At 40.0% G+C, this 27,368-nt stretch overlaps 1 protein-coding gene across 3 annotated transcripts in view; it reads right to left on the reverse strand.

Annotated features, from left to right (window-relative positions):
• Positions 1 to 22,705, reverse strand: part of Cndp2 (Cytosolic non-specific dipeptidase 2) — a 59,969-nt gene extending 37,264 nt beyond the window's left edge. The window contains exons 1-3 of one of the 3 annotated variants that reach the window (XM_083115013.1): positions 22,554 to 22,705; positions 10,007 to 10,068; positions 7,481 to 7,655 (exon numbers count right to left, since the gene is read on the reverse strand). In XM_083115013.1, the coding sequence (XP_082971139.1) occupies positions 7,481 to 7,655; positions 10,007 to 10,041 (210 nt within the window). In that variant the 5' untranslated portion in view covers positions 10,042 to 10,068; positions 22,554 to 22,705. Of the gene's footprint in view, positions 1 to 7,480; positions 7,656 to 10,006; positions 10,069 to 11,377; positions 11,451 to 22,553 lie in introns of those variants that run through there. The other 2 variants (XM_083115014.1, XM_083115015.1) reach the window with 2 other exon arrangements.
• Positions 22,706 to 27,368: the final 4,663 nt, after the last annotated feature.

The following is a 27,368-nucleotide window of genomic DNA, read 5'->3' on the forward strand; positions in this document are numbered from 1 at the left end:
GTGGGTTAGGGTCATTGGTGGTCATGGATCTGGTAGGGGTGGGTTTGTCCGTGGACTGGTTGTTTCCCAAGGTGCGATGTATGGGAGTGCAGTTTTGGTTTTCAGGGGGGGTCTGTGGTGGTGTGGGAGGGGTGGGCAATGGTAGAGGGGGGTCGGGTAATAGCGGGCATGTTGGTGTGGGACTGAAATTGGGCGGCAGTGGAAGGGGAAGGGTGCAGCCAGTCTGAAAAGCTTGACGGCAGAGATTGGAGAGTTTTTGGAGGTGTTTAGTGTTAAGATCACTGGCAATGGAATGGGCGGTGTGCCAGAAGGAGTCTATTTTGTGATGGTGGTTACCTGGGGTCAGCAACAGGATTTTGGTAAGGGATTGAATAGAAATGGACAGTTCTCGGGCGCGATTTAGCTGGGATCGGTACATGGCGTGGGTCAGTTCAATAGCGAAATTTCTCGCTAGTGGGAAAATCGTGGGTTTTATGCTTGGGGGCATGGCGGAAAACGGCAGTTTGGGTGTGAGGCTTTTGGGTGTTAGGCCTAATATCAAACATGAGTGCAGGAAGCGTGCATGGGACGTAGCTTTGGTGTAGGAAACAATAAGAGATCGCAGGCGGTTCAGTTGATAGGAGTTATACGTGAAAGGATTCATACCAAAAGTGGATAATAATGGATAAAAGCAAGGAGGGCCAAAAGGGCTAAGTAAAAATCAAATAAGGTAAAAGGAAACACTCACCGGACAGTAGGAAAATTCAAAATTTTCGCTAATTTATAGCATCATCGGTGTGAGAAGAAACAGAAGACGGAACCGGAAGTTGGGGTCCTGCAGAGTTGCCAGGTCCCCATTGAAGAAGAAGCGGTGCGTAGAACGAAAAAAAACACTGTTTCCTCACCAGGCTCGTCGTAAACTGTGAGTGTGTAGGATGAGTTGGGAGGGGGGGCGGGAGGGTGGGTGAGGGTTGGGCATTACTGGGTGGCCTTGTTCAGGCCAGGTGGAGTGGTTGCACTCATGGCCGATATATAGGCCCTCTCCCATCTTTTGCGAACAGAGGTGTTGGCTGGTTGGGGTAGGAGGTGGATGATCGCTACCCGGAAGCAGTCGTTGAAACTGATGTTGTGGTGGTTGGTGTGGACGGCGACAGTGAAGTCCAGGTTGTGGGTGGAGGAGCGGTGGTTATTGATGCGGAGGTTGAGGGCCGTTGATGTTTCCCCCAGGTAAAAATCACCACAGATGTTGCAGGTGAGGATGTAGATAAGGTTTGAGGCATGGCAGGTCCCTTTGGGATGGAGGGTAAATTTGCCAGTGGCCGTGTGCACCTGGAGGGTGTGAGAAGTGATAAGGATGGGACAGGTCTTGCACCTGGGTCGGTTGCATTTATGGGCAGGGGGGTGTTGGATGTGTGGTGAAGGAGTGTTGTGGACCAGGATGTTTTGGAGGTTAGGGGGGCGTTTGAAAACCACCCTGGGTTTGTCGGGAAATATGTTTTTGGTTTCGGGATCACTGTGGAGGATTGGGAGAAGAGAGTGCAGTGTGTGCCTGATTTTGTTGAGGTGGGGATGATATTGGGTGATGAGTGCAGGTGGGTTGGTGGCAGCAGGTTTCTTGGTGGTAGTGGTATGTGAGGCAGCTCGTGATATTTGCTTGGTGACCAGGATGGAGGGATATCCACGGTTAACCAGGGCCTGGTGTAGGCGGAGGTTATAATTCTGGCGGGAGGTGGGTGAAGTGTTCAGGCGCTGTCCCCTGAGGGCCAGAGAGAATGGAATTGCTTTTTTGGTGTGGAACGGGTGGGAGCTGGAGAAGTGTAGGTATTGCATGTGGTTGGTGGGTTTTATGTGGATGGAGGTAGTCAGGTGTCCTCCCTCGATGTGCACGTCCACATCCAGGAAGGTGATCTGGTTGGGGGAGTGTGTCCAGGTGAATTTTAGGGAACGGAAGTGGTTAAGTTGGTCCAGGAAGGCTGACAAGGATGGTTCTCCATGTGTCCAGAGCATGAAGATGTCGTCGATGAAGCGGAGCCAGAGGAGGGGTTGGGTAGCCAAAAACTCTTGCTCAAGTTGGCCCATGAAGAGGTTTGCATAGGATGGGGCCATTCTGGTACCCATGGCTGTACCTCGGATCTGTAGGAAATTTTGGTTTTCCACTCACAGTTTACGACGAGCCTGGTGACGAAACAGTGTTTTTTTTCGTTCTACGCACCGCTTCTTCTTCAATGGGGACCTGGCAACTCTGCAGGACCCCAACTTCCGGTTCCGTCTTCTGTTTCTTCTCACACCGATGATGCTATAAATTAGCGAAAATTTTGAATTTTCCTACTGTCCGGTGAGTGTTTCCTTTTACCTTATTTGATTTTTACTTAGCCCTTTTGGCCCTCCTTGCTTTTATCCATTATTATCCACTTTTGGTATGAATCCTTTCACGTATAACTCCTATCAACTGAACCGCCTGCGATCTCTTATTGTTTCCTACACCAAAGCTACGTCCCATGCACGCTTCCTGCACTCATGTTTGATATTAGGCCTAACACCCAAAAGCCTCACACCCAAACTGCCGTTTTCCGCCATGCCCCCAAGCATAAAACCCACGATTTTCCCACTAGCGAGAAATTTCGCTATTGAACTGACCCACGCCATGTACCGATCCCAGCTAAATCGCGCCCGAGAACTGTCCATTTCTATTCAATCCCTTACCAAAATCCTGTTGCTGACCCCAGGTAACCACCATCACAAAATAGACTCCTTCTGGCACACCGCCCATTCCATTGCCAGTGATCTTAACACTAAACACCTCCAAAAACTCTCCAATCTCTGCCGTCAAGCTTTTCAGACTGGCTGCACCCTTCCCCTTCCACTGCCGCCCAATTTCAGTCCCACACCAACATGCCCGCTATTACCCGACCCCCCTCTACCATTGCCCACCCCTCCCACACCACCACAGACCCCCCCTGAAAACCAAAACTGCACTCCCATACATCGCACCTTGGGAAACAACCAGTCCACGGACAAACCCACCCCTACCAGATCCATGACCACCAATGACCCTAACCCACTCAAAAACAACCAGACTGTACTCAATTTATCCAGCCATAAACTGAGCACTGATGAAATAGCTGTTTTATCCAAAGGCCTCACCTTCTCCCCCACAACTCCCCCCAACCAATTCCGCCTACTTTTTGACATACACACATTTGCTCGCAGCCTCCGATGGCGACATTTCTGGGCCAAAAATCCCTCACTCCAAACTACTACCAGTGAAACCCACCCGAGCCTCCTTCAATTTAGCCCCCCCTCCTCCCAAGATCCACCCCCCCCTGCCCACCAACCACCCCTTGGAAAGATACATCACTGCCGTCATTTCCACCACCTCTGACAGCTCATTCTTAAATAACTTTCACAACCAACCTAACCTCAATCCCCCCCAACAGAAAGCTCTCAGAGACCTCCGCAACAACCACAACATCAAAATCCTCCCAGCTGACAAGGGGTCCACCACGGTGGTCTTGAACTCTCAAGACTACCTGGCGGAAGCCAACCGCCAGCTGGCTGACCCCTCCACCTACAAACCCACCACAGTTGACCTATCCGCCAAACACCTCACCAAAATCCGGGACTTCATCCACACCCGCGGCCCACCTGAAGGCCTAACAGCTCGTACCACCGCCATGTTAATACCCGACAATCCCCGCACCCCCACCTTCTATCTATTGCCCAAAATCCACAAACCTGGCAACCCTGGCAGACCCATTGTGTCCAGCTATAACTCACCTACAGAACGAATCTCAGCCTTTGTTGACTCCCATCTCCAGCCTCTTGTGAAAGCTCTGCCCTCCTACCTCCGTGACACCAACCACTTCCTCCAGAAAATCAGCACCCTCCCGCCATTGCCCCCAAATACCATCCTTGCCACCATTGATGTCACTTCCCTCTACACCAACATACCTCACTCCCATGGCCTCCGCTCCATAGAATTCTATCTCAATAGCAGACCCAAACCTCACAACCCCAGCACCAACTTCCTGACCCACCTAGCCCACCTTGTCCTCACTTGTAACAACTTCACCTTCGAAAACCAAAATTTCCTACAGATCCGAGGTACAGCCATGGGTACCAGAATGGCCCCATCCTATGCAAACCTCTTCATGGGCCAACTTGAGCAAGAGTTTTTGGCTACCCAACCCCTCCTCTGGCTCCGCTTCATCGACGACATCTTCATGCTCTGGACACATGGAGAACCATCCTTGTCAGCCTTCCTGGACCAACTTAACCACTTCCGTTCCCTAAAATTCACCTGGACACACTCCCCCAACCAGATCACCTTCCTGGATGTGGACGTGCACATCGAGGGAGGACACCTGACTACCTCCATCCACATAAAACCCACCAACCACATGCAATACCTACACTTCTCCAGCTCCCACCCGTTCCACACCAAAAAAGCAATTCCATTCTCTCTGGCCCTCAGGGGACAGCGCCTGAACACTTCACCCACCTCCCGCCAGAATTATAACCTCCGCCTACACCAGGCCCTGGTTAACCGTGGATATCCCTCCATCCTGGTCACCAAGCAAATATCACGAGCTGCCTCACATACCACTACCACCAAGAAACCTGCTGCCACCAACCCACCTGCACTCATCACCCAATATCATCCCCACCTCAACAAAATCAGGCACACACTGCACTCTCTTCTCCCAATCCTCCACAGTGATCCCGAAACCAAAAACATATTTCCCGACAAACCCAGGGTGGTTTTCAAACGCCCCCCTAACCTCCAAAACATCCTGGTCCACAACACTCCTTCACCACACATCCAACACCCCCCTGCCCATAAATGCAACCGACCCAGGTGCAAGACCTGTCCCATCCTTATCACTTCTCACACCCTCCAGGTGCACACGGCCACTGGCAAATTTACCCTCCATCCCAAAGGGACCTGCCATGCCTCAAACCTTATCTACATCCTCACCTGCAACATCTGTGGTGATTTTTACCTGGGGGAAACATCAACGGCCCTCAACCTCCGCATCAATAACCACCGCTCCTCCACCCACAACCTTGACTTCACTGTCGCCGTCCACACCAACCACCACAACATCAGTTTCAACGACTGCTTCCGGGTAGCGATCATCCACCTCCTACCCCAACCAGCCAACACCTCTGTTCGCAAAAGATGGGAGAGGGCCTATATATCGGCCATGAGTGCAACCACTCCACCTGGCCTGAACAAGGCCACCCAGTAATGCCCAACCCTCACCCACCCTCCCGCCCTCCCTCCCAACTCATCCTACACACTCACAGTTTACGACGAGCCTGGTGACGAAACAGTGTTTTTTTTCGTTCTACGCACCGCTTCTTCTTCAATGGGGACCTGGCAACTCTGCAGGACCCCAACTTCCGGTTCCGTCTTCTGTTTCTTCTCACACCGATGATGCTATAAATTAGCGAAAATTTTGAATTTTCCTACTGTCCGGTGAGTGTTTCCTTTTACCTTATTTGATTTTTACTTAGCCCTTTTGGCCCTCCTTGCTTTTATCCAATATATATATATATATATATATATGGATAAAAGCAAGGAGGGCCACAAGGGCTAAGTAAAAATCAAAGAAGGTAAAAGGAAACACTCACTGGACAGTAGAAAAATTCAAAATTTTCGCTAATTTCATAGCATCAGCGGTGTGAGGAGAAAGAGACGGAACCAGTTTACCTTCTTTGATTTACACACACAAACACACACACACACACACACACACTAGACTCTCGCTCATCCGGCCCTCAATAGTCCGCCCTCTCAGTAGTCCGGCCCGTAGTCACTCAAGCAGATATGATGCACACAATAATGAATTATCATGTTCAAGAATGTTGTTAGTTAAAAATGTTAAACAATGCTATACATACATACAGTATTTGAAATTGTGACTTTCTTACAGTAAAGTTCAGTACATACTATGGCTTCTAAAAGGAAACTTGTAAAGTACAGCCTGTATAGTCCCTATGTGTTTAAACTACATAGTAGTACATAATTTCCGACCCTCTCAATAATCCGGCACCCATATGAGCAAGGAATGGCCGGATTAGTGAGAATCTAGTGTATATACACTGTAAACTGTTTTATATCCCTCCTGGTTCCCTAAAACAGGTAAGAAAGTGTTCTGTTGAACACGTAATGTAAGTAAATATTTTTCCAAATAATCGTTTGCCAACATGTTAGTCAAAACACATGTGTTTTATCTAGATCTGTAACAATTCAGGCATTGGCGTAGCTATTCATGGGCCCAGGCACCTTCAGAAATTTTGCCAAATATTAAAAGTCTACAATGAAATTTTTGCAGAAACAAAAGTAGTCATTTTTTTTATATAGATTTTCAGGTGATCAACTCAAAAAAGATTTTAACTTATGTTGATTCCTTGTTTCCATGTTATGCAACAAATATAATTGCGACCAGCTGCAAATAGTGAATCGCCTGTCCAATATCAGGGACTTTATACTTTTACACAATGCGCAACATCCAAAAACACTGTCATCCAAAATTTCTTGCAATAGATAAAATGACGAAGCTAATCACTGTCACAAAATAATGCAAATTTTAGTATTTTGTAAGATTTTTAATGTTTCCTGTCAATTTCAATACATTTTATGAAAAACACAGCAAAATTCATAATGTTTCAGCTACATGAGTTTTGCGTGTCTGATACCAACAACTGATACACATATTGACGGATACATTGCAAGTACCATTTTTCCCTTACAAGCTTTCAACACAATGGATTCTTATTGAAGGTTCGGCTCCACTTAGTAAAAAAAAAACTGAATTCAGGAATCACCTAAACTTGTTTCACTGAACTTAAATTCATTAAGATTCAGAACTTGAATCACAAAAGTTTAATTGCGATAAGCAGGAAACATAGTAGAGCTGTCCATTAAATATTCATTAATCAAAATTAGGGATAGGTCAGATTAAGGGGTACTCTCAGTATCTGCCAATATAGGAATATTGGTAACATTACCAATAATTTTACTGATCCAATAAGTATCTTATAATTTAGAGCAATATTCTGCCATTTTGTTACAAATTTTATGGATATAAACATATAATCCATTCCTACTTTCTAAAAAGTAAATGTCTAAATATGGAGCTTTCTTTGCATTGGAGTCTATTATAACACACATTTATTAAGGTCAGTGAACAATAGATGATTCTTCAAGGATAATTTTGAATTTTAGATCAGAATGGTAGAAACCAGTTTTGGCATTTATATCAGTGCTTTAATGATATTGGTCAATCTTTAATCAAAATAATAACATTTCCAACATTCCTCCTTTGTTCTTGACTGGTTTCATTAATGTAAGTTCAATAGTTTACTTGCAATAAATATTTATAACCCTTCAATTATTTCTGAAACGTCCAGTATAAATTCAATTTCAAAAACAATTACTGAATGTAAATTTTATAATTATTTGTACAAGTGCCAAGTGTTGGTAAATATTTACCTGAGTTCCAACATCATGCAATTCAGTTTCAGCCCCAAGAGCCTTCAGCCTTGCATTGGTCCAATGCACCATTTTCACCACATCCTGTCTTGTATCTGGCCATGCTGAAACAGACTTGATGGCCACCGCCTCCTTCAAAGTAGCTATATAAGTTGCCTTCTTTTCATCAATGTGCCTGAAATAACAGTAATATTATATATATATATATATATATATATATATATATATATATATAAAACATGTATGTATGTATGTGTGTGTGTTTGTTCCGGCATAACTCTTGAACGCCTGGAGCAATTTCAACCAAACTTGGTACACGTATCACTTGCAATCTCAAAAGAAATACTGTGGGGGTAAGACACCCCTGGCACCCCTAGGGGTGGGGGTGGGAAGGGGGTGACATGTAAAAATAATGTAAAACAACCGATCAGGGTTGCTAAGATGAATAGTGGCACTCCCAATGCCATTCAACTCCAAGACACCCCTGGCAACTCTTACAGGTGCGAGTGGGAATGGGGTGACATGTAAAACGATCGATATTAGTGTGGAATCCATAGTTTTCAGGGTTGCTAAGATGAATAGTGACACTCCCAATGCCGTTCAACTTTAAGTTCATTTTACACTAAAGTTAGAACTCATTATATTCCTGTCAATAGAAGATTGGGATTGTCAGGCAATCAGCTAGTACTTAATAAGCTAAAAGTGAATCGACAACAACATACTATTTTGAGAAAACTGCTTTACAGCAACTTGAAAGGTGGCAATATTGATTGCTATATCCAAAGGAACATGCATGGAGTTCATTGAAATCAGAAGTTTCAAGAAAAGTTAACACCTTGAATGTTTCAGAAACATGACAAATGTATTAATGTCATCCACACATGGGAAAAATTACATCGATGTTTGCGCACGATGCCAGAGACCGGGTTCTCAAAATAAATTAAATTAAATTAAAGGTCTAAAATCCTAAACCCTCAATTATTACCATTAAATCTCCTTTTGCAAGCAATTGAGATTCTATACAATTATGAAATGTACATTTTAGTTAATAAATTAAAGGCACAGGACAAAATAAGTAGCGTTCTATACAATGAAAATTTGAATGTTACTTGTGGAACCATAAAATTGTTTTAAGTTCACTTCATGCACAGAAAAGCTAATCGGGACTCGACCTACAGTTTAAACTGAGTAGAGCAACTATTTGCCTCCTCTAGGTATCGAACCCAAGACCTCTTGATTGCAAAATGATATTACCACTGCAGCACTGGGGAGGCAATTGGAAAAATGAGTTTCATTTGCACTGATGATTGAAAATCTTTAAAATTTTTCATGGCCCTCTTACAAATGTTACGCTGATGCATCTCAATGGTTATCTGAATCAAACTGTCCATCTACCATCTAACGAATCACTTCCCTTGGAATTTCGAGGAATAGTTGTTTTATCCGTTCTTTCCTTTATGTTCAACTTATTACAACAAATGGTCAGTTATTGCACAAGTATCACAGTTTAATAGAAGTAACAAACACACAAATAAACAAAGAAGGCACTTTATGTTAGTTGGGCATGAAACTGCAGCCCAGATTTTCAGTAAAAACTAGATACGCCGATAGTCGTGCATGGACACGGAGACTGGGGGGCTTCAGGGGAGGCCCTGAATGCCAAATATACAAATTCAGAAGTGTTCCCTTGCAAGTACCTATTCATCCATTTTCTTTAATCATCATTCATTCCCATTGTTCCAATTACGAAGGGTGGCAGAACCAGTAGCAAAAAATACAAAAAAGTAATACTAACAACTAGTATTGAGCTAATGCATCAGTATTGGTTCAGAAAATTATTCACAGACTGGCCAATACTATCCACCAGCATACTTGTATCCATGCCTCAAAGCAGTAACACTAATGTCAAATTTGTAAATCTCTGAGAAGCTTCGAGTTTGCATATTTTCGAAGGGAACAGACAGTATGTTTCCGAAGTGTGGCTTTTTAATGGAGTCCACAAAAATCTCACATCACACTTTTGCTGAATCTAAACATCCTAGAGATTATTGAAACTCAAAAGTTATCATTTAATTTGTACCAGTATTTTAATATTCAGAGTAATTCTTGCATATTTTAAAGCAAAACTTTGGTAACTTAATGCATAATATAATGGAAAACTTACATATTATTAATGATTATATTGACAAGTTTTCGATACAACTTTTCAAGCATCTGTATTGGTATCATTGGGAAATCCGTATCGAAACTTTGCTCCTTAAATTACGAGATGCAATAGGAATTAAATTCACAACCCATATTACTAGATCTTTATATTCCCTTATAACATTTAGCGCCTCCCCGATGGTGCAGTGGTAACGTCGTTACCTTGTAATCAAGGGGTCCCAGGTTCGATACCCGGTGGAGGCACATAGTGGTTCGGATCCCACTTTAAGCTGTAGGTCCAGTCCCGATTAGCCTCACTGTGCATAAAGTGCACTTAATACACCAACTCAAACCAAACCTTATAACATTTAATTCACTTACTTAAAAATCTTCTGCAATGCAGATGGAAGACTCATATTGGATGACCACCAGTAACTTCTATTCTGAAAAATAAAACCATTTGATACCTAACCAATAAGGGCTGAGCTGACATAGTGTTTAACCAATGCTATGACAGATTATAAATATTTTAATGCAGCTACATGGCACAAAGTATCAAAATTTTGATTTAAAATACTCATACATATACATCTGGGCCAAGGGCATATCCTGCAGGGAGCACTTGCCCCCCCCTCCCCCATCCCTTTCCTTGCAAAGCATCAGGTTCCATAAGTATGTTGGTTTAAAATATTCTTACCCTGCAGGATAATAGGAATACACAAAAATATTAGCCCCTATATCACTATCGGAACTTTAGTATTGGTAACAGTTCCGTATATCGGAAACACATTTCTTCATTTTTACAGGAGAAACTACTTACGGAAATGATTTTCTGGAAGCTTTCCAACATTCGTCGAGGTATTTTCTTTCATCGTGGAATATATTTGACCTGGAAATCATGTATTTTTCAAGAGAAATATCTCACCGATGCACAATTGCAATTGCTTTCGCTACGTGAACTGCATGCTGCACACGTTTGATGATGTAAGCTCCTGTCAGTGTTTCCAACCCCTTTTTTTCACTATGCTTGCCTAACCTTATCAGAAATGGTTCATGGCACTATCTGTGAATAGTTCGTGCGGCTATCAGTCAGCTACCGTGCATAATGGTTCGTGGAGCTATCCATCAGCTACCCGTGCATAACGTACAATTTCTACCGGTGACGAACACGATAGTAGGTATTTTTTCAGTGAACAAGGTTGGAAACACTGCATGTCAAGATGTGGCCACCATAATGTGTGTTACAGAAGCAAAGAAAGGAATCAAAAAAATTACTATGTGAAAAATTGTGTTTGTTTTCGTGTAAAAAGCATAATGGCACCTTGAACTATGTTCCGCAATACACAATTGGTAAGTACGAACCATGCGAAACACAAAATATCCGAATTCAATGTGTTTCCGATATACGGAACTGTTACCTTAGTATTATACGGACTACCTGACTAGGTTAGGTGTATTAGCCCAGTTTCAGGATCTGGGGCTAATACTCCTAATAACCTAACCAGAGTGTCCGTAAAATACTAAAGTACCTCACTATCAGCTCTGCTCTCAAAATAAATGTTTCAGAAAACAAAAATGGTCACTTACAATTGCCTAAAGCTAACATGAGCCTTCAAGAACCAATCTAATACTACAAAATATATTTTCTATTTCCATCTTCGGATAACTTTTATACTTGTTTGCAAAATCTAATTATAATAATTCTTATTACATTTTACTTCCATCATATCGAGACCAATAATATTGGCTTACCTTTGTAGTGAAAAAAACTATTACACTGCTATATATTCTCACTCATCTGGAATGAAAATCTTTTTGAATTTCAGCTTTCTCTGAACTCCCTCATGTAAAGGAATAACAAAATATTATCTTATCTAGTAGTGATAAGATAAGGTGTAAACCAACAGAAAACAGAACTGTTTTCGAAATGATCTGAACTAGTTCCCTTGGAAACAGATATATAAAAATGCTATACAGACACCTAGTTTAGAAATGAACAAGTACCACTTATATTATTTATCGAGTAATTCACAATCTTGTTATTGAAAGCTTATTCACACACTTATTCATGCATCTTGCAAGGCAACTTCTGTGGCATATAAGCACCACAAGATTTGTTACACTAATAAAAAAAGGGGCCACTACAAAGCAGCCAACAATCTTGAAATTTTACACATTTTTGATGTGGAGAGAACATTAGTTAACTATTTACAATTTCACACAGCTATATTCCAATATTCAGTTTCAAGCCTACAGGTGGGGGGGGGGAGTATTTTTTAAATACATTAAACTGCACTTTCTTATTTTGCTAGCTCATCTATTTTTGGTATAAATTTACAATACCGGAAGTATCTCCGATTGCTTTGATATTATGCATACTCACAAATTTCGGCCCCGTAATCAAGAATCTGCAGTTAAAAATTGGCAGTCACTTCCAGAAAATGCGAAATTACGTAAACATATTAACGCTATGATTGTCGATACACTATTATGGTAGTCATGTTTGATGTGAACAAGTGAAGTTCGCTATTTGAGAAAATGGCATTTTGCATAAGGTGGGGAAAATGTATGCCCCACAAACCATTAACGGTAAGGTTAGGTTAGGCAAGCATTGTAAAAATTAAGGTTTTGAAACGCTAATCATTGCAAAAAATAGTTTTCTTCATAAATCAAGGGTGTTTACTCCGTTGACGGAGCCACTTTTTTAGTCTTATTTTGCAATATCAGGAATGTATATTTCCTTTCTTCATCTTCTTGCAAAACAAAGGCGTGGTTGGAAACACTGACAGGGAGTTACGTCATCACAACATCCAGTTGACGAAGCAAATAAGAACAACAGCAATTGTGAGTCGGAGAGATATTTTTCTTGAAAAAAACATGAATTCTCGGTCAAATACATTCCACGATGAAAGAAAATACCTACACGAACTTTCAAAATGCTACAGAAACTCATTCACGTAAGTAGTTTCTTCTGTAAAAATGAAGAAATCCGTTGGGACCATATGGAAGTGTTAAAAGCACCAAACCTGACTAGCCTAGACATAGAAATTCAGTAACTGTTCCGATTGTTTTCTGATTTTTTCAAATTGTCCTAGAATTTTGGCAATGATTGTCGCACGAAATTTGATAGTGTTTAGGTTATTATTGTGTGACACGAGCAGTTGACAATGTACGAGGCGTATTTATAAAGCAAGTACAGTTTTGAAATTCGGCCGCTGCAGCGCTGCGGTCCGTGTCCCGTGCATGCGCACTGTGTACCTACATCTGTTGGCAAGCCACATACACCATTGCGGCAACAATCGATCGTGCATACATTTGCTTTTGCGTATTTAAAATGCCTCCCACCGATTGAGAATCCCGCCCCGACGACTGTGAAATACACACAGTTATTAGTTTTCTTAGTGCTAAAGGAGTGAAAGCAGTTGAAATTCACAGTCAGATTTGTGAAGTGTACAGGCGATGAAACATGGGTGGCCTACGTTACACCCGAAACAAAACAACAATCCATGGGCGGCATTCAACATCGCCCAAGAAAGTGAAGTTTAAGCAGACAATTTCAGTCCGGAAAATCATGTGTACCGTGTTTTGGGACAGGAAGGGGGTGTTGCATGTTGATTTTTTGCCTCGTGGTGACACAATAAATTCCGAAACATATTCTGAGACTTTAAAAAAGCTGCGCCGTGCCATTCAAAACAAAAGGCGCGGCATGCTGAGTAAAGGGATCGTCTTGGTGCATGACAATGCCCGTCCACATGCGGCCAGTCGAACTCAAGATCTCATCGCATCATTTGGCTGGGAACAATTTGATCATGCAACATACAGCCCCGATCTAGCACCCAGTGACTACCGCATGTTTCTGCAACTGAAGAAGCATCTTGGAGGTCAGCGCCACGAAGACGATGATAGCCTCAAAACGGACGTGTTGCAGTGGCTGTCAACTCAGGCGGCAAACTTCTATGACGACAGAATACAAAAGCTTGTTGTTTGATATGATAAGTACCTTAATATTGGTGGCAATTATGTGGAAAAGTAGATAAAAGTGTGGGCTTTCATGTAACAATAAAATTGTTACAAAAAGTTTACTTGTTTCTTGTACATTTCAAAACTGTACTTACTTAAAAAATACGCCTCGTATAACTCAAATGAATACAGAATTGTGCCCTTTTCCATTCAGGTGTATAACTTCAACCTGTGATGGGTTCCACAGCAGAAAGAAGTTCACTTCGGAGCATTCACAGATGACTGCAGCTACTTCGTTCACATATGAAGTGAGTTAGCTTAGAAAATCCTGGCAAAATTAATAACCTGACCCTTGATTTAGTATATGTGAACTTGTGTGACCACCCGATGGTTATCTCCACACAAGGATTGGAGCCACTAAACACTCATAAAAAGTTGAAGGACCTAGCTGCCTAAGTCTAGGTTCCCCTCTGTCTCTTCCTTTGTATGGCCACTGATAAATTACACCCTAGGATGTAACCACAACCAAGTACAAACCTTGAGCTATTATGATAGGGTTCCCAGATATCCCGTAATATACAGAAATGTCCAGTTTCTCATAAGGCATCCCGACAAAAGTCTTTGGGACAACGTTTTGTCACGTAGTTCGACAATAGGAATTGCCGAGTTTACCCGGCCTTGCCTTTTTATATTTTTACCCGTACTACAGAAGTTTAATATACTGTGATAAGCTACAAGTGTACATGTTCATAATAAGAAACGTTCTAATTAGAAGAAAATTATGAGGGTGACTTGATGTCCTGCGCACACCAATACACATAGGGTTGTTATGTGTATTCCTGCTACTAATTTAAGTGTTGAACAGTTGTTCTCTGAAATGAACTCACTGTGAGCTGACAAGAAAAGCAAGCAAGCTGTCTAAAAGCTATGAAGTCAGTTATTAGTGAGGATTCACAATAGGCTGCTTCAAAACAAACAGCTGTTAAGTGAAATTCATTCTGCAGAGAATCACTTATAATATTTTTCCACCATGTACTATTTTCTTTTGAGTGGCTCTATTAAATTCATTTCAATGTGGTTTGTCCAGAAATGTCTAAATTTAATAAACTACCTATGTTATGTACATTTTTCCATTGACTCATTCTGTGCGAGTAATTAACTTATGAATCAGTTACAATGAGCGATAACGCTAGAAAATTACATTAAAAATTAACGTCATTTAGTTTGAAAAGCTCCATAAATAAGGTAACCTGGGTATTAAGGACCACCAAATTGCTATTTCATTGAAGAAATTCATCAGGAGCTGCTCAAGAAAACACAAACAGGATGCATTCTGGAATGTATATTTTCTAGTTTACATTAATGACAACACAAACGAGTAGGAATATAATGCAAAGGCAAAACAACAATAAATTGAAAGGTAGGTTGTACGGTCCCAATTGCCCCTTTGCTGGGGCAATTAGGACCAGCTAATGGGGTATCAAGGACCGGTCAGGGGAATAAGGACCAGCACAGAAAATAATGCTAAAAATGCCATACTGCACGTAACAGACACAAATCACATATGTATATCAGAGAATTAAGATCCTCCTGTCCTGTCAAGGCAGTACATTCAATATGATACCATGTACTACATGAGTCACACTGTATCCATTGCTCCCTTGAGCCCTCGGGCATATGGCACAGACCACACCGTTCAATGAAGGAGTCCATGGCATAGTGGCAAAAACAGTACAAAACATATGAAGTGGAAATGCATTTCTGTTATATTATGTGCTCATATACTTATAACTAGAGCCCGGAAGTTTGGCAAAATGCCTCTTTTTATCTACTGCATATATTGATAAAAATTTTCAGGATATAAGTTTCTTATGTTGTTTCAAACGTTTTGGAAGCCTTTTCATTTTGCCTATTTGGGACCCCACTGCCTATTTTTAATTATAATGCCTTTTTTTGCCTTTTTCAATGAAATTTGACATTTTTTTTTAAAAAAAAATGTGTATATAAATTATTTTTCTCCCAAAAAACGTTGTTGGCATTTATTTTTCTTCCGTTTATTATGTGAATAATTTTCGCCTTATTTAAGTAATATTGAACTCACGCATGTTTCAACATTGCTGGAGGAGAAAAGTGTGAGAAAAAAGTATTTCATGCTGAGTCAGGATATTGCCTTTTGGTTAACATTTCTTGTGCATGATTGACTGCTGAAGTGGACAGGTTGATTTCGAACACAAAGAAAATATTTCTGAAATCTCCCTCTCGAACCCGAAAATTTCAGGAAGTTGCGATTGAGCTTAGTTTACCTCAGCAACCAGTCTTGACCAGATGGGGAACCTGGATATCAGCAGCTATATATTATGCTAACAACCTTGAAAAAATCAGTGAGGTGATAGATGCTCTTCCAGAAAATGAAGCGGCTTCAATTCGTGAACTGAAAAAACTCCTGTGCTATTCAAGTTTACTTTTGCACATTATGGTGCATTGCCAGAGACAATTACAATTATAGCATCCATGAAAATCTTCGAGGAATCTACGCAGCAGATGATGGAAGTGCCAGGAGAAAAGGGGTCAGCTGTTGCGGAAAAGTGCTAACGGGTAGTGAGTGCAAATGAGGACCTGAAACAATTGAAAACAATTTGTGATATTCTAAAAGGTGAAAATGCTGTTACCAAAATGAGTCCAGCTACATTAGCTTGTTATATGTATGCTCCAATAACTTCTGTCGAAGTAGAAAGATCATTTTCTATTATGAAAAACATTCTCTCTGACAGACGACTATCAATGAATGTTGAGAACTTAAAAAGCACCTTGTAGTTATGCGCAATCAAGACGGAGAAAATTGAAATGCTCTTCCCAATTTAGATTTTAACATTTTGCCAGAAATTATAGATAAAAGTAAGCGACTTCTAAATGTGCCTTTTTTCGGTTTATTTTGCCTTTCTTTTTTTCATTTTTAGTGCCTATTTACCACATTATAAATGCCATTTTGCCTGCCTATTTTAACGAAAATAAATGCCTGAACTTCTGGGCTCTACTTATAACATCTTTCCATTCACTTCTACAAACACAGAAGTCATATGAAATTACGACCATTGCACAATGGAACTGAATCTTGATGGCATTAGGGGTTTTAAGGGGCATTAAGGACCACCACTATTTATTTCCAATACTATTTATCATTTCATTGGTTCTGAAAACACATACTTTTTCTAGACATAGACATTCTCCTTCTCTGCAATAATTGTGCTTTTTGCGTACAAGCAATATGAAATTTCTTAACAAATTATTATGCTCATCACTATCCCCTCAGTAAATAGTAGCGATTTTCATCTCCTTTCATTGCGGGTTTTCATGACGACACACTTGTACAATACTCATACATTTACTTTAACTTGTTTCCCTGTAGTTTGTTTTCATGGTCACTTATCTTTCTTCACCAACTCTGTTCTCCCACACGTTTTTGTACAACTTCATACAGCCGCTCAGCAGTCCTTTATGGCATTTTCACGCGTCTCCCTTTTGGCTGGTTCCGATCCCCGGTCTTAACTATGCAGCTTGCACACCATTTGTGTGCAGAGTACTATTTACACAAACATAAGAGGATGACAGACAATGCACGCGTCTGGTGCGCCTGCCGCTTCGCATTTCTTTGAGCTTTTTACGAAATTCTAGCAGACGGTCCTTAATGGCCCGTGCTCCTTAATACCCCAGTTTACCTTACACGTTGGGAACACTGTATTAAGATTACTATGAACAAAAAATTGCTGGGAAGTGTGTATACTTGCATAAGCGGTAACAGTGCAATCTCGCACAAACAAATTTCTTCATTTTTACAGGAGAAAGTACTTACGGAATTGAGTTTCTATAGATTGTTGAAAGGCCGTGGATGTATTTTTTTCACTCATTTAAAATATTTGATCACAAATACATGTATATTCCAAGAAAACTATGCTTGCCTAACCTAACCTTACCTTGCCGGAAATGGTTCATGGGGCTATCCGTCAATGGTTTTTGTGACACCAAAGTAGTACTGTTAATGTGATAAATTGAAGTCATTTTCTTCACAAGAACAAAATCTCACCTTCAAGAACCATTCGCAATGCATAATCGTAAGTCCAATTGTTAAAAATTACGAAAGAAGCGAGTGAAAAGTGTTTGTGCGAGATCGCACCAGTGCCACATAAGCTATCTTTGAAATCATAATTTCTACCATAAAATAATACTTAATGAAACTTGAAACTGCACTAATTAATTTCTTGCAGCTTCAAACTTTGTTCCCCAATCATTTACATAATTATACCACAATTCTTAAAGCTCCCATAAAACTTGTGAAAATTTATTTCACATTTGGAACAGTTACCATCAAACTCCAACCAGCATGCAATTGTAATACCTGGAACGACTTAAGATGACCGGACCCTCTCCGATCTTCTTCATATTTCGCATACTCACTAACTGAGGCATCCTAATAACGAATCTGAAGTTAAAAGTTGTCGGAAACGTCTAGAAATTGCAAAATAAGGAGTTAGTTTTCGGAATGGAAACAGTCTATTTTCGCGAATTTTTTTGTTTCACAAGGAAATATATATATATATATATATATATATATATATATATATATATATATATATATATATATATTCCTATATGGTACTACTTTACTATACCTGAGACACCTGGAAATGATTCCTTTCGCACTTTTTTACATTGCTAACGTACTATTCTGCATTCCGGAACACTTATTTAGGTGAAATAATGGAATTCGTAACGAAAATAATGTATATTTCTTACATTTACAAGTACTTACTGTTCTTGTTTATTTCCACACCCAACATGGCGGTAGCTTACCGTTGATCGCAATAGCACGTCGGAAATATTTTTTTAAAAATTAAAAACACTTTAGGAATTTTAAATTGACTTTTTTACTTACTTACGGGGACAAGGTATGCCTACTAGGTTAGGTTAGGTTCCATTAGCACTCCTTTCGTTCAATTTAGCATATACGGACAACATCGGCTTGTAGCAGCAGCAATATCGCGTATTGTGCTCTCCTAAAAAGCAAGTGGCGGGAGCAGAAATAGCACGTTGGGGAGAGATTTTCGTATAAAACCACATGGATTCGCATTAAAATGGACCAAAACTACATTCCGGAACATCAACAACACTCCAGAAAATGAATTCCGTAAGTACTTTCTCCTGTAAATTTGAAGGAATCTGTCTCAGGTATAGTAAAGTGTTACCATATATATATATATATATATATATATTCCTTATACTACCACGACACCAAATTTTAACGATGTTTGCCTAACCTAAACACGCGTCAATGGTTCACAATTATTTTGCAATTTCTAGAACTTTCCGACAAATTTTAACTTCAGATTTGTCACTAGCAGGCCTCAATTAGTAAGCATGTCAAATATGAAGAAAATCGGAGAGGGGTCCGGTCATCTGAAGTCATACCGTGTTTTTAAACCGTGACTGATTAACAGTTTCATAGATCGGAGACACATTTAAATCGGATATTTTGTGTTTCTCGTGGTTAGTACTTACCAATTATATATTGTGGAACATAGTCGAAGGTGCCATTATGCTTTTTGCACGAAAACAAACACATTTTCTGCTAAAATAAGCCATTTTCCTGAATGCTACGGAAAGCACCTCACGGTGCGATATTGCTTGCTTTGCGAATAATAACGCTTCTTTTGTTTTCGAATATCAGTGTTTCCAACTCTATTGTGCATGAAAATTCCTATGTCCCACGAATTATTGGGTTTTTTAAATTATCCTTTCATTAACAGTTTCATACATCGGAGACACATTTAAATCGGATAGCCCCACAAACCATTGACGTTAGCCCCAAAAACCATCCACGGGTAGCCCCACAAACCATTGACGTTAGCCCCAAAAACCATCCACGGGTAGCCCCACAAACCATTGACGTTAGTCCCAAAAACCATCCACGGGTAGCCCCACAAACCATTGACATTAGCCCCAAAAACCATCCACGGGTAGCCCCACGAACCATTCACACGAGGTTAGGTTAGGTTCCATTAGCACCCATTTCACCCCTAAATTCATCGAAAAACCATTTTCCTTTCACGACAAAAAACCGCGCATTTCTCGAAGAAAAAAATGCGCGTTTCTCGAAAAAAATCGCGCATTTGGAAACCCTGATTCCACTAGCGAGATCGCGTGACTTCCGACGCTAGAGCCATCTGCAAGTACATCTTGGATTAACATTTCGGTAACCACCAAACGTCTCTAAATCCCTTATTTTCGTATTTTTCACATTGATACTTACATATTCTGCATTCGTAAGGATTCTTCTATTTCGCGTTTCGTTTTTTGCAGGCAAATAATCTCAATTTTCGAAATATGGAGTATTTTTATTTTCTTCGCTTTTGCTTGCGTTACACGCAATATGGTGGAGAAATCTTGACTAGCGTAGTCCATGATCAGTGGTTATGCTGTGTTGCGACCTTCTTCATAGCAAAATATCTAGGTACTAGTATGGAGAATACGTAAGTATGAATGTGGAAAATACGAAAATAAGGGAATTAGAGACGTTTGGTGGTTACTGAAATTTTAATGATATGGATAACAACATAGGCCTTTAGCCTAAAAATAAACTTCAGTCTGCTGACGTCAGAACGCAAGGTAGCAAGAGTGTTGTGCGATAAGTGATTGAAATAAAACAAAGCAACTGAAACCATTGGCGCGTGGATAGGTTAGTAGGGCCACGCAAAGGTTTCAATAGTGAAAAAGATAGCCCCACGAACCATTGGCGCGTGGATAGGTTAGTAGGGCCACGCAAAGGTTTCAATAGTGAAAAAGATAGCCCCACGAACCATTGGCGCGTGGATAGGTTAGTAGGGCCACGCAAAGGTTTCAATAGTTAAAAATATAGCCCCACGAACCATTGGCGCGTGGATAGGTTAGTAGGGCCACGCAAAGGTTTCAATAGTTAAAAATATAGCCCCACGAACCATTGGCGCTAGCCCCACGAACCATTGGCGCGTGGATAGGTTAGTAGGGCCACGCAAAGGTTTCAATAGTTAAAAATATAGCCCCACGAACCATTGGCGCGTGGATAGGTTAGTAGGGCCACGCAAAGGTTTCAATAGTTAAAAATATAGCCCCACGAACCATTGGCGCGTGGATAGGTTAGTAGGGCCACGCAAAGGTTTCAATAGTGAAAAAGATAGCCGCACGAACCATTCGCGCTAGCCCCACGAACCATTGGCGCTAGCCCCACGAACGATTGGCACGTGGATAGGTTAGTAGGGCCACGCAAAGGTTTCAATAGTTAAAAATATAGCCCCACGAACCATTGGCGCTAGCCCCACGAACCATTGGCGCGTGGATAGGTTAGTAGGGCCACGCAAAGGTTTCAATAGTTAAAAATATAGCCCCACGAACCATTGGCGCTAGCCCCACAAACCACTGGCACGTGGATAGGTTAGTAGGGCCACGCAAAGGTTTCAATAGTGAAAAAGATAGCCCCACGAACCATTGGCGCTAGTCCCACGAACCATTGGCGCGTGGATAGGTTAGTAGGGCCACGCAAAGGTTTCAATAGTGAAAAAGATAGCCCCACGAACCATTGGCGCTAGTCCCACGAACCATTGGCGCGTGGATAGGTTAGTAGGGCCACGCAAAGGTTTCAATAGTTAAAAATATAGCCCCACGAACCATTACCGCGTGGATAGGTTAGTAGGGCCACGCAAAGGTTTCAATAGTTAAAAATATAGCCCCACGAACGATTGGCACGTGGATAGGTTAGTAGGGCCACGCAAAGGTTTCAATAGTGAAAAAGAGCCCCATGAACCATTCACAGATAGCCCCACGAACCATTCACGGATAGCCCCACGAACCATACATAAATAGCCCACGAACCATTCATAAATAGCCTTAGAGATACTGGGCGAAAGGGGGGGGGGGTTATCACCCCCATCAACCTCACATTGAGCACGCCACTGATCCTGTGTACGTTATGTTGTCGCAAGTTCGTAATCAGAAATGATGAACAGTAACTCGCGTTTATTTACGTTCTAGAACTGTTACACAGTTACAAAACCGCGCGTTTGGAAACACTGACCGGTTGTTACGTCATGAGACGCTCGCAAATATTTGGTTCACGTAGTAGACGGACATCAAGGGAACAGCTTTCATGCATCGGAGCGACATTAATGTCGAAAATTACATGATTTATCGGCAAAAAAAATTCAACGAGTTGAAAGCAAACTTCCAAGACCTTCCTAAAGTATAAATAAACGCATTTCGGTAAGTAATTTCTCCTGTAAAATTGAAAAAAGACGTTTTGGGGAAACGTAAATTTTACCCATCTTGGAAACAACGGCATGATGTTGTCGATTTTCACAAAATGCGCAATATTATTACATGAAAAGTGATTATTTATTGTTCTGCTGCATTGTACGATGACGTTTTAGGAAGAATATATATCGACGAAGGTTGTAAACCTTGGAGAAACTCATTTCCGTAAGTAGTTTCTTGTGTAAAATTGAAGAAATGTGTCTCCGATGCATGAAACTGTTACCCCGTGACTGTATTTCAGATACTTCAACTCCGAGGAGTTAAGTATGACAACACCCATTCTTTACAGTAAAAGCACTGGTAAAGTCTATGGATGTATCTAGCTGCCCTATACAACTCTATTTCTCAAACGGGCTGCAAGAGTTCCTAATAATCATTTTAAGAGTATTTAATTTCTTCTTACGTTCACATAATACTGATTCACAATATTAACCCTTGCTACCTACGATTTGCTTCTCTTTTTCATTTCAATAACGTTTGTGGCTGACAATCACATTCTTAAATCCATATGTGTCATCGAACTCCTTCATATCGTGTTTGATGTTCTCGTAACAGTAAACTTAATGTTTATTAGAAAACTTTCATAAGATAGTTATGAGTTAAAAAATATACTAATAGACCATCACTTCACCTTATTTTATTACTGTAGCACGCAGGAAATGAGAAATTTCAATTGCTTCCCAGTTGCCGGCACTACAAAAGAATAAGGAAAATTGAAAAGATATCCGCCCACTTCGTCAGCAGGTCAACGAAACGAAAACTACCACAGATAAATGAAGCGAAGTGCAAATGCAAGGGGTTCTTCTTCTTCTTTTCAACTGGGCCCGTTCCGAAAGTCGCACGAGTTATGGCAACTGGCCGTTCCATAAGTGCTTCCGTACGTTTCGTGAGGTTCATTCATATGGTTCATTATGCTGTCCCAAAAGTCGCATTCCGTGCGTCTCGTGCAAGAACGAGATTCACCAAACGCACGAGCCATGAGGTTGGTTTGCTTTGTTAGTTTGTTCAGTGAGAATCGTCTGCTACCTGCAGACAACGCGGGTGCATGATGGCTTCAAACTGCACTAGTTCTGGAATTGTATTATAATTTTAACAGAGAGCGTTATGAAACAACATGCACAAGATGAGTGTGCCACAACTGTTCTTACAATGTGATTAAAATGAGTAATAGTATCCGCATTAGAGTTTATTTCTGTCAGAAGGAAATACCTTCCGCTGGACGCCATGCGGAGACTTTCTATAAACAAAACGCCGCGCCTGCACTTTCGTCTAGAGCGTCCCATAAGTCTGTAAAATAACTGGTTTCACCAGGTTCACGAGCCCAGTTACTTTCGGAACGCACCTTGTCGACTTTGGACATCGTTATTGTTTTGTATTTATTTTAATGTTTTCTTATAAAGTTGATAGTTAGTCTCACAAATTAATCAGAATCACAAATATAAAACGATTATTATGAATAATTCACTTTCGTACCGTCCTGCAAGATTGAGACTGGTGGAAGTATCTGAATACACAATCCGTGATTTTGATCATGACGTGATTTTTTTCTTGTGATATGATTCATTGGTTTGTATCGTGATTTCATCATTCTATGTATGCAATTACGCCTGTAATACATACTGTGAAGTTGTAGCGATTACTTTCACATAAATGTTTTAGAATTAGATCCCTTAGCATTCTTCTAATTATAAACCTAAATGTTTTAAACATGCCAACCCTGTTTTGCTGTTTTCTTTTTTTAATTTAAATATATATACTTATGTATATATAAAAATCACTTTATATTTCGAGTCTACATTTCCGAGAGTATGTATACAGCATCCATATTAATGAAAGGCATAAATCTGTTAGAATGGATGAGAGTGATATTGGAAATGGAATTTTTAAACGTTGTAAACCTTTGTAGAGTGTGATTTGTTGATCTGAAAAAATTGGACATTCTAGAAATATATGTTGAGCATCAGCATTATTATTGCCACATTTACAATTTTCTTGAGTTTTAACATTTATTTTTGCTAAATATGATGGTGTACGTACATGTCCTGTTCTTAATCTATGGATAAAAACTATGACTTGCCGTGAGAGTGTGTATGAATTGAACCATAGAATATGATTGAACCAAGGGACCTTAGATTTAAATTCTGCAATCCATCTGTATGTGTTGCCCACAAACTTAAATTGATCCTTGCACCATTCGTTCCATTGTTCCATAATTTTGATTTTCACTCGTGGTAATAAATCAGAATACATTAACCTATTGAAACTTATGAGTTGTAAATCTCTGCCCTGTTTAGCATATAAGTCCACTCTATCATTTCCTACGTTAATATTATGTGCTTCAACATAACTGAATTGCATGGTAATGTTTCTTTTGCAAGCAAATTCAATTTGTTGAATAATTAAAATAATAAGATATGATTGATGACGTAATTTGGGATAGGATGTAGATAATGCTTGAAGAACACTCAGAGAATCTGTAAGGGAAAGATTGTTTTTTTAAATCTTCAGCTATTCCACATTGTAAGGCCTTGTATAGAGCGTAACTTTCCGCAGTAAAAATAGATGAATCTATAGGTAATCTAAATTGTTGATAAATGTTTTTCTCTGGGATGTAATAGGCACATCCTACATCATTGTTATTCATAGAACAATCGGTGTAAATCATTACATGCATTGGCCATTTTTCTCTGTACAATGCATGTAAACCTAGATCTCTGAACTGAATTGAACATTGAGTATATAATGGAATATCTAGTTGATAAATCAAAGGATGTAAGAGAGTGAAAGTATTAGATCGAAGTTCTGGAAATAAGTAATGACAGTACACAAAGAAATATGAGGTGGTATGAGGATTTATTACATCGGCTTCAACCCATTGTCTTTGTATTTCAAACAATTTATTAAATGGATGAGAATGATTTTCCCATGATTGAAGGAGGAATTTTATTGTTAATTGAATCCGCCTGTGACTCAAAGAAGTTTCTTTACTCTCCATATAAACACTTACATTGGGGCTTGATTGCATAAGACCTAGACAAATTCTCAATGCTCTTGTTTGTAATATATCTATTTTGTCGAGTAGACTGGATTTTGCTCCCCCGTAGCTGAAAGCTGAATAGTCGAAAAATGAGCGAAAGCAATTTTTATAAAAAAGAAGTAAAATTTTTAGTTAGCCACCACATTTTGTTGTTGTCATGCTACGAATTATGTTTAAAAACTTTTGACCTTTGTTTAATAGATATAAAATGTGTGTATTCCATGTAAAACGTCTATCAAAATGTTCACCTAAATATTTGTGAGACTGGGATGTCAGAAATTTGTAAAATATTATTGGGATAACTGTCTGTGCGTTTGTTATTAAAGCAAATGATTTTGGATTTATTTTCACTAAGGGTTAATCCTGCATTATGAAACCATTATCTAATGGTGCTAATTAATCTCTGCGTTTTGATTACGCCTAACTATTCTATGGTACTGGTACTATGAACAAAACTGAAGACGAGAGCTAGCAAGTGCGCATATGAATGGAAAACAATGTAATTGTTTCCACGTGATTTCATTGATCTCAGTTCCTGATGATTTAAAAATGGAAGTAAAAATATTTCCAGTTAGAATCGCTTACTTACGATTATTCAACATTTTGAAAAAAGTAATATCTTTGGTAAGTGCTATTCGTTTAAGATGTGGTGTGTGAGATCTCATTTTATTGAAATGACAAATGTAACAAATCTCTCGTCATTGTTATTGATACAACAGTGAATTTCAACACTCAAGTGACAAACGAACGAATCAGGAAGACCGTAGCCATCTCTTTCTCTCTCTTTCCAAAGTTTATACAGTTGCTAGAACCCCCCCTCCAATGGATATTCCTCAAGTACAACAAGGTTAATAAATATAAATTGAAATTAAACATAAATGTTTGAGTCGCAGTAGCTCAGTCGACCTCCGTTGCAGAGTGGTTAGTACAACACAGAGCTCAGAGGTCCACAATTCTACGTAGTTCGGTTTGGACATGGATGTTTGTGTTTTGTCCCAATGAGAATACAGAAAACAGAGAAAATTGAGAAAATGTGAATAACGGGGGATACTACCGCATAAGGGTATTCCTTAAAAAAAAAAAGTCATTAGGGTTCCTGACTATCAGTGGCGTAGCATGGACATTTCGGGTGGGAATGCCAAGTCCGAAGGGAGGGTCGGGCCTTTCTTGCTTAATAATTTACTTATGGTATTAGTCGCCACATGTATTGTTTATTTGCCTGAAGTCAGCTGGGTTTTCAATAAAACATCATCCATGCATGTTTTAGCTAGAAAATTAGATGCCTCACTATGCCACAAATGTTTTGAACTCTGGTGTTTTATACTTTTCTGCATGACGCAAGTCATTAAAAACCTACCTGAATCACAAGCGCCTCTGCACAACAGTAGACGTCATTGTTGTGGATGATCCAACTACTGATTGATTTGGTTTATTTTACTTCGCTTTTCTACCATTTTTGGTTAATCAATACGAATATGAGTGATGTTATTGAAGAAGGGACACTGACAAAGAACACCCGTGCTCACGACGGGATTCGAATCAGGGGCCTCTGTCGTCTTGGCGCGCTGTCAAAAACACACTGACACGGAGGTGCAACTGACGTAACAGTGCCGATTAGTAATTCAGACCACTGTTTATTTCATCTTGAGAATGCTGATAAACATTTTAAAATAATTTTGTCCAGAGACCATTCGATGTTAAGAGTTTTCAAATGAATGCTAAACATTTCCATTGGCATAATATTAAGCAGTTATATACTAACGATATAATAATAATATCTTAATAATAATAAAATAATAGTTTTGCGGGTTAAGTGGTAGAGCAGCCACAGGCTGAACCTCTACCACGAGGACTTCAACAACTTATTTGACAAAAACTGCGTTGATGAGTAACATGAGCGCGAAGAACCAGGTAGGAATCATACCTCTGTCGTCTGCTTCAGAAGGCAGGAAGGGTCACATGAACCAATCACGATAGACCTCTGCTCCGTACGTTTAAACGTTTAAAACACACGACTTTGTTTTTTTACAAATGTTTTAAACGTTTAAAACAATGTGTTTTAAACATGTTATTTTTAGAAGTGTTTAAAACACATTTTGGTACTTGATATTTTATAGTCTGTGATAATTTTCTTGTTTGGCAACCCTGTCTTTTCATTGAATCTGTGTAAATTAATAGTGCATTACGGGTCTCACTTATTGCACATCACTTGAGCAACCTTATGTTCTGACGTCACAGGATAAAGCTTTTTAATTTTAGGAATGCCTACGTTGTTATGTTAGGCAGGCTAGCATGCACAAAGTAGCAAAACTGTTGTGCGATAAGAAAAACCCGTGCTTTACTGTAGAAATCGAAACTTCTCAGTTCTTTGTTTCGTAGCACCCTGTAAGTTTGAGACTGGTGGAAGCT

The sequence above is a fragment of the Lepisma saccharinum genome, chromosome 29 (assembly GCF_977018435.1).
Source record: "Lepisma saccharinum chromosome 29, izLepSacc3.1, whole genome shotgun sequence".
In the NCBI taxonomy this organism is placed as follows: Eukaryota; Metazoa; Arthropoda; class Insecta; order Zygentoma; family Lepismatidae; genus Lepisma; species Lepisma saccharinum.